The 15,398-nt window shown below is 40.1% G+C and overlaps 1 protein-coding gene across 1 annotated transcript in view; it reads right to left on the bottom strand.

The window, feature by feature from the left end:
- The window catches only part of TENM3 (teneurin transmembrane protein 3), a 451,388-nt gene that overhangs the window by 185,274 nt on the left and 250,716 nt on the right, over positions 1-15,398 (bottom strand). The window contains exon 3 of the mRNA XM_047856975.1: positions 8,471-8,708. Coding sequence (XP_047712931.1) covers positions 8,471-8,708 — 238 coding nt within the window. The remainder of the gene's footprint in view (positions 1-8,470; positions 8,709-15,398) is intronic.

Genomic DNA, 15,398 nt, shown 5'->3' with positions numbered 1-15,398 from the left:
GGAAAGGGTTCAAAGAATGGTATAACAGAAAACAGACTTGGGACGCCTGAGGGGTTCAGTTGGTTAACCGTCTGGCTTCGGCTCAGGTCATGATCTCACAGTCTGTAAGTTCGAGCCCCACATCGGGCTCTGTGCTGACAGCTCAGAGCCTGGAGCCTGTTTCGGATTCTGTGTCTCCCTCTCTCTCTGCCCCTCCCCCGATCACACTCTATTTCCTCTCTCTCAAAAATAGATAAACATTAAAAAAAATGGGAAAGAAAAAAGAAAACAGACTTTATCCTAGGTCTGATGGAAGAAATAGAGAAGACAAAAACTATGTCAAGGGAAAAATGAAGAAACACTAGAAACAGTAAGCAATTCTCTTTTGAGAGGGTGCTTATTAACTGGTGATAAAACCAGAGGATGAAACTTGAGAGCACAACACAGCTTCAAAACTGGACAGAAACAAATTCTAGGAAAAAGATAGAAGCTCCATGTAATAGTGATATCAGGCTGAGATAAAACACACACGTGCATACACAGAGCATGCACACACACACAAGGATCGACCCATTTTCACAGACAATATTAGTGAAGGTAAAAGGATTTAGAAACCTCACAAAACAGTGGCTGAAGAACAGGAAGTGACTTGCCTCAAAGTGGATAGGTCAGATTCAGAGAAAGATAAGAATTAAATCCCAGTCATTAGCCATGACCAGAGTAATGGCGTGCGTGAACTTCTACTTCGATCCCGTTCAGAGAAGGGGCTAGAAATGTGTTGGAAGTAATTAAGAATTCATTTTCCTAGGTACTATGGAAATTAAGGTTATCACGTATGAATATTTTATACAGATTGCTGGTTATCCAAAACCAAACATTATCAGAGGGTACAGTAATTGCAATTTGTTGGAAATTATGCTTTCAGAAAATCACTTAAGGCCTATAGCAAATAATTAATGCATACTTTCTTGGTGTTTTAATTGCTATTATAAAGAAACTGGTTCACTTCAATTAAACAAAATAACATGCCTACTCTCTTGTACAGTATCTTCATCATGCTCGAAAGACACCTAAAGCTTTAAATACCTTAAGCAAGACTGAGGTCTAACTTCTGACAGATGTGGAGACAATGCTTCCATCAAGGATTTTACTGATTCATTCCAAACATTTACTACTTTAGGTAATTAAATGTCTCAAGAATATGAATAGTTGCCTTTCATCATAATTTAAAGATTTTTTTTTTCTTTCCAGGAACAAAATTAACAGACTTGGGGTTCCTACCTGCAAAAATTCACCCACTTATGGGGCGCCTGGGTGGCTCAGCCAGTTAAGCGTCCAACTGCGGCTCAGGTCATGATCTCTAGGCCTGTGAGTTCAAGCTCCAAATCGGACTCTGTGCTGACAGCCCAGAGCCTGGAGCCTGCTTCGGATTCTGGGTCTCCTTCTATCTCTGCCCCTCCCCCACTTGTGCTCTGTCTCTCAAAAATAAGTAAATGTAAAAAAAAATAAAAAAAATTCACCCACTTTTTGTTGAATGACAGGAATAACGAAAAAAAAAAAGCAAGAGATTTTATGCTGAAACTGTGTTTGTATCTGGGTTTATGGATACAGTTGGACAAGACGGACAGATTGGATGACATCCCCTATCCTATCTGCGAACAGATATATTCTTAATTTGCTTTTCTCTTTGAGTCCTGCATCTTTTGAGAATGTTTGTGCAAAAGTCCTGACCCGTGACACCAGGGTCCCAACCCTTGCATCCCGCTGGTGGGGCTCCACCTGATCTTAGGGCTGATAAAGACATGACTGAGAAATTGAAGGAGGAGGTGCTGACACTCCCCGCCTCCTCCCACCCCCCCCATCTCCCACCTGCAGGGTTTAGCCGGAGTGTTCCCGCTCTCACACAGCGAGGCTTCAAGGCAGAGTATGATGAAGCTGTTTGAGACGTTTTCTGCCCACCTCCCATCAAGTGATGAATGGATAAAGAAATTGTGGTTTATATACACAATGGAATACTACTTGGCAAAGAGAAGGAATGAAATCTGGCTTTTTGTAGCAACGTGGATGGAACTGGAGAGTGTGATGCTAAGTGAAATAAGTCATACAGAGAAAGATAGATACCATGTGTTTTCACTCTTAATGTGGATCCTGAGAAACTTAACAGAAGACCATGGGGGAGGGGAAGGGGAAAAAAAAAGTTAGAGAGGGAGGCAAACCATAAGAGACTCTTAAAAACTGAGAACAAACTGAGGGTTGATGGGGGGTGGGAGGGAGGAGAGGGTGGGTGATGGGTATTGAGGAGGGCACCTGTTGGGATGAGCACTGGGTGTTGTATGGAAACCAACTGGACAATAAATTTCATTAAAAAAAAAGAAGAAGAGGAAGAGAAAAAGCCTGCTGTTGTAAATGTTGGAGTCCCTCTCCTACCCCGTCTCCTTGGATCCTCTGGTATGCTCAGCTCAAAAATGACGAAGCCTTCATACTCAATGCTAGGTTTTTGCTACAGATTAGATCTTTGGTAAAACCATTTTGAGCCCAAAAAAATGATGTTTAAAAATAAAACTACTAGGTTTTATTCAGGAATATATATCAATATTGACTTCTGGGAATGACCTTCACCTTACAGCTACTGTCAACTCACAGCCTACTTTTCCATCTTGATTATTGGCAATGACGTGTGGTAGCCAAGCAAGTTGAGGCGGCAGCATTACAATTAGTTAATAATCATCACATTTAAACAATCATGCTTTTGCTTTCACTTATCCTAGTAAATCGTCTCCTAGCTCATACTTTATTTTCGAATGAGGTCTCTATTTCATTACAGAAGAAAGAGTTTTGGAAACCAAATTGTAATGCTGCTGGAGACACACTAGTTCATTGTGTATTTTTTTTTTTAAGAGAGAGAGCGAGCATGTGAGCTGGGGAGAGGGTCAGGGGGGAGAGAGAGAGAATCTTTTGTTTTTTAAATGTTTATTTATTTTTGAGAGAGAGAGAGAGAGAGAGAGAGACAGAGGGTGAGTGGGGGAGGGGCAGGGAGAGAGGGAGACACAGAATGCGAAGCAGGCTCCAGGCTCCAAGCTGTCAGCACAGAGCCCAATGTGGGGCTCGAACTCATGGACTGTGAGATCACGACCTGAGCCGAAGTCGGATGCCCAACCGACTGAGTCACCCAAGCACCCCTACATTCGAACTTTTTGAACAAAATCTCAGTCAATATATTGGCTTCAATACACGCTCCCTCTTGTCATCTTGAGATTGTGAGAAGAGAACAAAAACAAATATTTGACGTATTATTTTAAGAGCTACACACCTGAAGGAAAACAGAAGCTGTGAAGGGGCTGACAAAGGGTTAACGATCTGCTAGAAGTTGGTGTAGAAACCAGAAAAGTTCAAGTTGAGAGTCAACCGATGGCTGCTCCAACCACTAGCTGTTTTTCCACTACCTCTCTCATTTGGTCTCTTTTTCTTATCTGAGGTATAAGAGAATATGGGCTTACAAGCAACTTTACTCTTGGGAACACAATTTCGTCGGTAACAGTAGGTCCCTCTGTGTCCAGGACAGTCTCAGTTTACACCTGTAAAATTTCCAGTGCAATTGCTCTTAAAACCCTTTCACTCTCAAACTGTCTGCTTTGATGATAAATTGTATGGTCACCACGGAGCTTAGACACTGACTTAGGACAAGAGCGTTTCGAACTTCCCTCCTCTCACGGAGACAATTTTTTACGCCCCAAATTGAAATGAGCCTTCCATACAAACACCACCTGGCAAATCCTTTTACATCGTACCTCCTTCTTCCTACTACTCTGAGAAACACGCGCACGTCCCCTTTATGGGCCTTTTAAGAAACAGTGTAAGTTGGGGCACCTGGGTGGGTCATACCAGTTGAGCGTCCAACTCTCGGTATCGGCTCAGGTCGGGATCTCAGTTTTTGTGAGCCCTGCATCGGGCTCTGTACTGACGGCGTGGAGCCTGCTTGGGATTCTCTCTTTCCCTCGCCCAACCTGGCCCCTCCCCCACTTGCACTGTCTCCCTCTCTCAAAATAAATAAATAAACATAAAAAAAAAGAGAGACTGTAAGTTAGCAAAGGTGAAGTCTTTCAAGAGATCTAGAATCCCGCAGACTTTTACTATTCATTAGGATATAATTTTAGATGAGTTTATAGGCTTTTTTATTGTTGTTGTTGTTTGTTCATTTTTAGCAAACAGAGATGGTGAGACCCTCAACCAAAGGTTAAGAATTTCTTAGCCTAGGCCCAGATCCAACGTGGAGCAACCCTAGCTTCTTCATTTTTGTATCTCTTTCAATGGGCTGTGATGGTTTCCTTTTCCCCACAGGTGCCCGTGGGTGACCCCAGACTACCTTTAACAAAAGGATATGGTATCAGTCCATAATCTTAAGTCAGTGGATTACCCTCCCAGGAATATTTTACTTAACGCTGTATCCGTAATTGTGGAGGATCGAACTACTTACTGTCTTGCTAAAGGTAGTGGGTTACAAGCATTCAGGTGATGGTACCATTTTTCACCTGGGAAAGCTTTCCCTGGTAGGATAAGGCCACCATGTGTAGACCGCTGCCTGGATTTCTAATAGGAAAGGCTGACTGATACCTGACGCTTGTATGAGTGTCTTGCCTTTCCCTAGAACCATTCACAGTGAGGACAAAAGGGGGGGAAGAAAGGGAGAATATCTTAATTTAGTAAGTAATACTTCCGCTTAGGTATTTTTTAAAAAACTGTAGCAACTGATCTCACATTAGAGCAGCCCGGGACATTTAAATATTTAAATAAAAAATGCAATAATAAAGAGGTAATTTAATAGGCAATTTCATACATTAATAATTAGCAAAGCATTAGTGAACTACAAGGTAGAGAGCTATGGGAACATAACTAATGAACTATCAATGCCAAAGTAGACTTCATAATAAAACAAGACTTTAATAAATCTTTTATTAAATGGCTACAAATGAACCATTTTGTTAACGTCTAATAGGTAACTACTAAGCTACTTAATTCACATATATAAATGAAGACCTTGCAGGCAATTAACTTCACAATTGCTGAAGGTCAGGGCTCCCGATGCGAGTTACTGTACTACACCTTTAAGGGCTGCTGCTGTACTGGGTCAAGTCCTAGCCTTTCCTGGCGGCTCTACAATGTGTTAGCAGCCATTATGATGCACTGAGGCAGCTGAAGTATAAAATAAACAAGGCATGAGCGATAGACTAGCAAATACCCAGAACTGAATCCTACAAAGTGTAAGAAATAGTGAGTGCAAAGAAAAGGAATCCTGAAGGAAAACTCTAAGCGAGGATGGGTATTACGCATGGGCGCTGACTGCTTTTTACTGGAGACGGGGAGAAACTAAGGAAATGCTGATAAATTGCAAATGCTTGTCTGGGTCTGGATGTGACTCTAGGAGATCTGAAACTCACTAGAGATTATAGACCAGAACCGCTCTATTTACTGAGGAGGAACGTACAGTACACAATAATATCGATTGTCTCCAGCAGCAGCAAATGTTAAATTCATTAGAGAAAGGAAATAAGAATTGTTATGGAAGGAAGAAACTGCTGGTAAAAAAAAAATGCTTTTTAATAAATCAGTACAGAAGCTGCATGAAAACAGGACAAGGTGGAGAATCTCTGATGTCTTCTCTACCAACTCATATGGACTAAGTCTACAAATTACGGAGAGTTTCATGGGTTATTACATGCCAATTTGCAAGCGGTAATTATCAATGCATGCTGGCAGGAGAAAGGGGGAGGAGACAAAACAGATTCTTACACACCCATAACTGAATTTCATGCTCTGTAACTGACATCCTTTAAACGACAGTTCCAGAAAAGTGAGAATCCATAAAATGAGTATATGTGTAAACAGAAGTAATTGGCGAAGACGAAACTGTGCTCCAGATTAAAAACGAGTCAATGGCAGACCCTCGTCTGGATGAAGTTGTTAACGTAGCTGAAACTGAACCTGAGAATCATACTCGATAGGGAACCTTAACTAAGAAAGGAAAAATCAATGACAGATAAGACTGGTTCTTCACCTCAAGAGCTCCAACCAAGTGAGACTATTAAAGAAACCACAGCAGGTCAGGACCGTGTGAGATTTTCACATCGCTGCTTAGGTTGATACACTGCGTCTGTGCAAAGCTCAAATACCATTTTCTTTGGATTAGCAATATTATAAGATGTGGACCTCTGCAAATGAGAAGATGACAAAACTGGACAACAGACTGAAATTTTTTTTCAGCATGATACACGATGTTTTGATTCATTACTCTATATATTTCTATGTTCGTGAGATGCTATCAACTGGGAGATTTTCTTCCTGTGTAAATTCACAAAACTATATAATGTAATGCTGTTTGATGGGTCACTCATGGCATTGCTTTGAAATGGAATTTCAAACGGTATTGCTTTGAGATCATCCTGAGAGTGATTTCTTATATGGTCTGAATAGGGAGAAATCAGCTACGATGGGTTGTCCTCTAAACAGCTATTTTCTTTCCTAACTTCCCACCACAAAGGAACAGACTCATTAGTACAATACGAGGAATAATAAGAACGCACCTTATCTTTCCCCCAAATTATTCCAAATATCTTCACGAGAAGACTTGGCTTCAAAGAATCCCAGCTCTCCTACTGACACAGTTTTTGAGGCTTGTGTGCCACACGACATCCCTAACACTAAACACGTTTCTGCTGACTTAACTTGACACATTTCATACATATTTGTCAAAACAATTATTGTTAACTACAATGCAATTATCCATATTCAATTTGATGACTCAACTGGAAAATTACTTTTTTCCTAATAAAATTTTTCCAAATGACAACAGTGAATCCGTGTTGATTTAGTTGTGCAGTGTGTGCTAATTAATTACACGGGGTAAATTTAGTTCTGTGCTACTAACCGCAGAGGGAAAAAATTTTGTAGACATGACTCTTGTTATAAGTGAAGAAATTTCCTTCCTGCCTACTTCTGTACTTTCTCTTTCTAATCTATCCCAGACGAGCGTTCAATAATACAAAATAAACAATAAAAGCCAACTACTCTTGCCTGACGCTACAGGTGAAAAGACCACAGTTCTTTGGAACCTTGGTCCTAGGTCAAGAGTAAAGGAAAAGAAAAAGATTTGTACTGTTAACTTACTTAACTGTGAGGACCTCCGGATAGCTCATTCTCATAGCAGACTTGGTTTAGATCATGCATTTAATGGCCAAAAAAAAAAAGAAAAAAATCCCAACGTATTCACTATGAAACCTATTTCTTTATCCAGAAGCTAATTTAAATGCTGACATTAGCCAGGGGCTCTATGGGGCAAGGCATTTTGGGGCGATATTCCCGGGGGTCTGGAGTCCTCCGTTTTCTGGCTTTCCTGGGGTGATGATTCTTTCTCTCTGAGCCTGATGGAAGTTTACGGCAGCAAAGAAATAAATACTGATAGGAATGTCAGGGGAACTTTGTCACAAAGCTGTCGATAGGAGGCCAGTGAGGTAGGACGCCATATTCTCTCGTGTAAATACACGGTGTCAAGAAGACAGGGTCTGGCCAAAGAAGGGACACATTTTTGTGCCCGGAGATATTTACAAAGTCAACGGATTAATTCAAAGCAGCTCCTCCTGATCTATGCTTTTGTATGAGTGGTTTGCTACCTGTGGGCCAACCTGTGTTAAGTAATAATTTCAGAACCTCACTGAACACCTGTACGTGCGCAGAAGAAGGGCACTAAGCTGGAGACGCCTCTGGAAGACAAGATGGTGAAGCCTGTAGGCCATCGTACAGAAAGGGGGCAAAATTATTTCAGGAGTTAGAGATTTCAGTTCATTGTATGGAAAAATCTTACCGTCGAATATTACTGTCTAAGAATGAATGGGATGTCTTGGGCAGTCACTCTGGAAGGAACTGCAGACAATAGTTCCTATCCTCTTTCTGTTGCGAGAGACTAAAATATCCTTAACAAATGCTCATCTGACTATTACACCTAGGAATCCACTATGATTTTATGGTGTAACGGACACGACGTAGCCTGTAAAAGTAGGGACGTCTAGAACTCAGTATATGCTACACATGTTCGCTGCATCACCCTCTATACAGAATTGAGAGTCACATTTTACATCTCTGACTTTTTCTTGACATGCCTGCTAACCTGTCAATAAGAAAGAAAAAAAAACCCGCAGTAAAGGAGGAATTTTACTGAGGCCATTTACTTTTGTCTCATGGAGCCTGACACAATGTGTGGAAAGGACAGGAAAGTTCACGGGCCCAGCAACTAAAAAATGGTAACCTGGCCCTGCTCCCACACAGCACAGAGGTATGCTAACTTTTTTTTTTAGCAAGAAAAGGGCTAGACTAGTTTGTCTGTAAATGTTTGATGTTAAAACAACACAGTCTGTTGACTACTCTAGAATATCGATGCATGCAGATCCGCTGTGCGGCCCTAGCGATCAGATAATCTGAGAGTCTCCCACAGAGGAGTTACCTGCTTTCCAGTGGTACATTACTGCCAAGGACCCAGCTGTCCTGCAGCTGGACGGACTCGGGTGTGGTTTGCAGCTCGGCGGGCAAAGCAGCCGGCGGGGCCGGACTCTGGTTCCTTCTATTGGTCAGGGAGTTTCTGTTGAGAGAAGTGATGGACGGATGGTGCTGTGCGGGGTGCTGCTTATGGGGTGGTGGCAGAGGCGGAAGGGTGGGCTGGCCTTGGTTGTTTGCAGGTTGCTCTGAAAAAAAGAAAAGGAAACTCATTCTATATATGAGTACATGTACATATGTGTGTGTGTGTGTGTGCGTGTGTGTACATACACATCTACACACACCACCAATGTCTTGGGGATCCACTACAGATGAATTAGAATTAAAATCTGCATTTAAACCCATATCCTAATCAATTTGCATATTATTCTATTAAGCGGGTGTTCAGTGACATTCTCAAAGAGCGAGTTTACCCTTGATACACGGAGTACTAATTAATATACAACAGATGGTAAAATTGGTTTTGGTTTTAATTTGTTTCAGATTTTTTTCATCTGGTTTTATTAACACCTACAGAAAACAGCGTCTGACAGCTCCCCTAATGTGCCTTCAGACTTCAGCTTTTTTTAACAAACCGACCCTGAAATTAAATGGGTAATTTCGGTGGAACACAAAGGTTTTCGAAATGCATATAATCCCTATAATTATTTAATGGAGGTTTTTTTTAAGCTTTATTTAACTGCAATAATTTATTACAAGCTAGCTGCTAAACAGCAGTAGACTACTCTAGTTTAGTGCATTTCAAATAAGGCAGACCTGCCTTATGATCCGCTAAAAGACGCTAAGTATTCTTTAGCAGAAGGTCACTCTGTGAAGCAGATGTTGTTTCATGGATATTTAACAGACTGAATCACATCTGATTACAACGTCAGAAGACTCATATACTTAATGACCGTTACACCCATTAGAACACACACAGAACAGATTTGCCAATTTCACAGTACGCCGTAGAACTACATCTTGGAGTAAGTCATAGGTGACCAGAGCGACTCATGCCATTATGTCACCGGTACAGATATTTTGCTCTCAACCACAATCATAAGGGATCCAGCAACTTCAGAATATAAACACAACGGTAGGTTGGGACCAAAGAAACATTCCCTAAAACTAGTAAGTCGTAAGGGAAAATTGACAAACCAATGTAACACGAGACTGACTTTTCAATCTCATTACCTGCCTTTGGACATGCTAGAATTCACAAATACTACATTTTAACAAACAGACAGAGGACTCCTGAATTTAATGCTAAACTTATTATGGTTCCATACATATAAGATGTCAATTTTTGACTAAATGCAGTTCAAAGTGCAATATAATTTTAAAGTGATGTATTAAATCATGCTATTAATATAAATGCACATATTAAAAAAGAATAGGAAACACAGGGACTATCTTTCATTGGCAGTGTGAACTCCAGCAGAAATTGTTATGCCAAATAGAGTCTAACACTGTGATTCTGAATGCATAAAATGAATTCTTGATATGTAATAGCTTGAATATACCTTATGCCCTCTTTACAGGGTATAAGAATTAAAATAACTCCTCCCACCGCATATAATATCTGTAAATACTGCATGTTTCTAATGGCCTCTAACGATCCATATAATACCACTTAACAACTAATAATTTCTTACTCTTGAAATGAAGGAGAGAGAAAACCCCTGAACATATGGAATAAGGTTCTTTCTTGCACATTCTCTGTTCCCAAGGATCCGCATCCTAGAAATTACAGAAATCTTACTTGGTCCATTGTTTTGATGCTCATGAAAAATTAAGATTATCTATATCTCAGTTAAACTGAAAGTGCTCCTGGAGGAGGGGCAGCTGGGTGGCTCAGTCAGTTGAGCAACTGACTCTTGCTTTCAGCTCAGGCCATGATCCCAGAGTCATGGGATTGAGCCCCGTGTCGGGTTCCATGCTAAGCGCTGAGCAAAGAGCCTACTTAAGATTCTCGCTCTGTCTTTCTCTCCTTCTGCTCCTCTTCCCTGCTCTCTCTCTCTCTAAAATTAAAAGAAAAGAAATTACTCTTGAAGGAAATGAGAGGGCTAAACTAACACATATAGTTTTAATTGTGATAGGAAAAAAGCAACAGCTTAAAATTCAAAGATTTATTATTCAGGTATCATATAGTTAATTAGCTTTGTCTTCCGCAGCATTAGGGCATATGATTAGAATCTCTACAGATGTCTTTAAGGAGCATTTCAAAAGCTGCTTTTATAAATATAAATATATACTATATTTACTATATTTATATTTATAAATAATATATATATTATATATGTGTGTGTATATATATACAATGTATATATACATTATATATTATATATATAAATAATATATATTATATATAATGTGTATATATATATACACATATATACACATATATACGTGCGTGTGTGTATATATATATATACATATATATATATACACACACATATATATACATATATATAGTATATATATATTTAACAACAAGCCAAGGGCCTTAACTAGGTTGGTATCAGTACAATGGAAACAAAGAAAAGAGGAAACACTTCAAAGGCAAACATATTAAGATTATGTCTAAAAAGAAGTACAGGGATGTGTCAAATGACTCCATATTTTTACGCATGGCTCCATGGAAGAATGGAATTATACTACACATAAGATATACAAATTATATATTGGATATTATGCTAATTAGAGGAGAGAACAGTGTATACCGCAGTCAATTCCAAATTTAATCTCTAACTCTGTCAGGCATCATCAGAGTGAGCCTCGGTTTTCTCATCTGTGATGTGGGGAACTAATATTGTCCCAACTAGGTATTTAATGATTCAGCGAAATGCACTCATTCATTCATTCATTAATTCACCCACTTTGCCATTCATCCCACAAACATTTACCAAGCCTCTATGTTCCAAAGATATGCTAAGTCAATAACAGGTAAAGCATCATGGATATTAAAATTGTTGTTGAAAATTACATGATTTTAAGATGTGTTATCATTAGCATGTATTTAAATATGCTGAATTTAAGATTCTTAAACGGTGAGACAAAACTTCCATTTAAGGCTTCAAAAATAACAAGTACTACTCTGGCTTTCTCCACGTTCACGCCTTCACTTGGCAAGTATTTATCGGGAATTTACAATGAACAAGACATCACGCAAAGCTCCATGGCCCTTTCAACGGTCTACCCGGGTTATTTCAGCCAAGTGTGTTCTGTCTGCTGGGACCTCTTTTGAGCTGCCTACATAATCATGAGGCCCGCCTATAACACAAATCCGGGTCATGAAAGCTGGACTCAATCTAAAATCTGGTGCAAGAGAAGAAATGCAGAGCCTGAGTGAGATGGGAGGGATGAACAGACATTTACGATTCTGCAGAAGCCCACAGAGAGGGGCCAAATCCGAGGATTCACTTGGAGGTGAATCAGCCGAAGTATGAATCTAGACCAACTTATTCAAGACAGAACAAATTTATAAAGTATAACAGGATAAAATAAAATTTAACATAGCCAGAAAGGAAGAGCGAATAAAAGAAAATCAAGTAGGAGAGATAAGATAAAGCTAGTGGACAAAACGCCTGCTGTATAGTTCTGTACATTTTTAGAGAAGGATACAAATCTGGCTCTCAATTATTTATCTAGTTGCTCACACAAAAAGGGAAATGTGATCACTCACACGATTTGGAGTGTTTTTAAGACCGCAGAGTTTGTTTAAGGAAAGCACAACTACTACTGAAAACAGAGAAAATATTCTTTTTAAGCACTCACAGGAAGAAAAACTGAATATCCATAGAAAATTTTATGACCTGGGTTCAAAATCGACCCAAATGAAATAACAGGGTCTAGATTTGGAGACGAGCACTTAGAGTCTAACACAAGTGGTCAGATCCACTAGAAGAACCACAACATCAACTGCAGCGTTTGCTTTAAGCTGATCCATTGATACAGGCTTTGCACTCATTTGAGACAGTTTTGGACAGAACGACTCTGGAGTTCTAGAAGGGACAATAGGACCTCCCAGAGGGAGGTCCTGACACATAGGTCTCAACATGTCATTTTCCTTCTTGGAAACTCCAAATGGCCTCCTTGTATCTGTAAAACAGAAAACTAACTCTAAAGGTGTATGTCCTAGGGTTGTCTGGGTGGCTCAGTCGGTTAAGCGTCCAACTTTGGGTCAAGTCATGATCTCGCAGTCCGTGAGTTCGAGCCCCACATCGGGCTCTGTGCTGACAGCTCAGAGCCTGGAGCCTGCTGTGGATTCTGTGTCCCCCCTCTCTATCTACCTCTCCCCTGCTCATACTCTGCCCTGCTCTGTCTCTCAGAAATAAATAAATGTGAAAAAAAAATAAATAAAGGTGTATGTCCTATTTCTTCAGTCAGTCCTCAAAATATTTTTGCAAATGTTTCCCCCATGAACCCTCTTCATGTATCTTCTCTGAGTCTTATATTATCTGTGCCTTTTCACAGCTTGTTTCCAAGTCCCCTCTCTATTATAATTAATTTTATAGGTCTCGTGTCTCCTGTTAGACTCTCTATAGGCAGGATTCACATTGAATTCACCTTGGAACCCGCATGGGGCCCAAGGACCACAGGGGGATGGACGTGTGGCCAACAAATATTTATTCACTCAAGTACATACCTGTTGAATGAGTAATCATTCATTCAACTTGTGAAGAATTCAATGAAGAGAATGTCTAAGTGGTAAAAAGCTGAGCCTGCCCATAGTGTCTTTAACTGCAAGGTAATTTGCAACCTGTCCTATTTCCTTAACTCAATTCTGACATCCTGAAAGGCAGGGACTCTAACTTAAATTTCTTTGGACTTTTCAATATCTTCACTCAGTCTTGTACTTCAAAGGCTCCTAGAAATGTGCAGACTGGCGACAATTACGCAATCGGACCACTTTGGGGGCTCATCTCCTAAGGGCAGGGAGCCATGTCATCCACTCCAGACATCGGGTTTTAGGAATATTTCTTTGGAACCACAGCAGAGGCTGCAATATTCAAAATCTACCTTGTAAGGTGTGAAAATAATGGCAAGATTACATAAAAATACACACAAATATAGAAGAAATAACACGTAAGATCTGAAACAATCTATAAAATGTATGTTTTTTCAGCTAACCATAGTTATGTCTTCCTTGTATCTTAAAGCTTTTGATTAGAAACGTTCCAACTTACGTATTTTAGGAAAGGCATAGGTTATTTTTTCAAAATATTCTTCCCGGTTTAAAAAAATAAAATCTTTCGCATTATGCTTACTGAAATTATGTATTATACCCAAAGAGTGCCTTTACTCATTTTAGTTCTTCTTTCTGCCTGACGTTTTTCAAGTTCCTATTGCTCGTGTAACTTCAGGATAGCCTAGAAGCTGCCTGTTTTTATTTGATAAACGCAACTGATAGCAGATAATTTATCAGTAACAAATATTAGATAGATCCAACTTTGGTGATTTTGCTCAGCCCTTTGTCACCAAAGAATTTAGCCCAAGAGTGTCATTTCAGGCCGCCCCATTAAACCCATTAACATGGGGTAACGACTTGGCTCATGGCATACACTGAATAAGGTATGTTGACAACCCGCGAAAGTGTTAGGAGCCACGGAAGAGACCTGATTACGGGACAGATTCCAGTTTAAGTAACTTACAAAACCCCAATTATAAGCAAATGTACGATATATTATTTGTGCTCTGCAGAGGGAAGAGAGTAAAGTTTTAATAACTTTTCCTAAATAGCAACTATGCTATTGATTGGTGAGGTGAAAGGTACCATAGAGACAAATAATGATAATACGGATTTTTCTTTCGCAGGGGGATATTTTCTTGAATAAGTTATGCATCTGTCTCTCTGAGCTTCATGTATTTTATAGTGCTTAAAGAATCTAAAAGATACAGTGCCTGACATACCGTAAGTGCTAAATAGTAACTTATTAATGCCAGAAAAGAAAGAACTCTCTTTAGGGAAGAACATTATGAGGGAAAACAGTACAGCTGACCCTTGAACAACGCAAAGGTTAGAGGCACTGAGCCCCTGTGCAGTAAAAACATCTGAGTATAACTTTTGACTCTCCAAAAAAACTTAACTACAAATAGCCCACTGTTGACCAGAAGTCTTACCAATAACATAAACAGTTGACTGATAGGCTGCATTCTTACAATAAAGTAAGTCAGAAAAAAGAAAATACTAAGAAAATCATAAGGAAGAGAAAATACATTTACAATCCTGTATTTATGGAAAGAAATCTGTGTAGAAACGGACCCATGTTGTCCAAGGACCCGTTGTAACTGAGAAGCCTTGTCAGTAATCAATACCACTATCACAAGGCACAAGGACATGCAATCAAGTGTGTCTGAACAGGAAGACTTTCTCCCGTCACAGGTACCAAAACAACAATCTGAAATGTCGCGGGAATCAGAAAGCAACTAATGTCTGGCCGGAAGAGGGAATTTTAACCTCACAGTCACGAAGTCAGCCTGTCTCTTCTTCCCGTGTAGTATGACCAGAGAAGCAAGTCAAGAATTTTCAAAAGGGGGGAGAGGAAGACGCCTGGTTTTTTAAAACATATCTGGTCATGTTTACTGGTTCAATTTTTTTTTTAATTAAAAGCAGCTTCCAGACTGCTGTGTGCAGTTCAGTCCCAGTTTTTCTCTGCTTTACAGCCTTGGGCTATGGTCTTTGGGGAACACTGTGGAAATGAACTCTGAAACAGGAAAGCTGGGGGATTAAAGTATCTTTGTGCGCATGCGTGTCTGCGTGTGTGTGTGTGTGTGTGTGTGTGTGTGTGTGTGTGCGCGCGCGCGCCTCTGTTCGCGTGGGAGGGACTGAAAGGTGTCAGGTGAGAGGCACATGTGTGCATGTATGCGTGTGTGCGCATGCGCGCGCCCCTGTTCGC

Source organism: Prionailurus viverrinus, chromosome B1 (assembly GCF_022837055.1).
Source record: "Prionailurus viverrinus isolate Anna chromosome B1, UM_Priviv_1.0, whole genome shotgun sequence".
Taxonomy (NCBI): domain Eukaryota; kingdom Metazoa; phylum Chordata; class Mammalia; order Carnivora; family Felidae; genus Prionailurus; species Prionailurus viverrinus.
The sequence above is the reverse complement of the archived record's forward strand: the minus strand, read 5'-3'. Positions and strand labels throughout refer to the sequence as shown.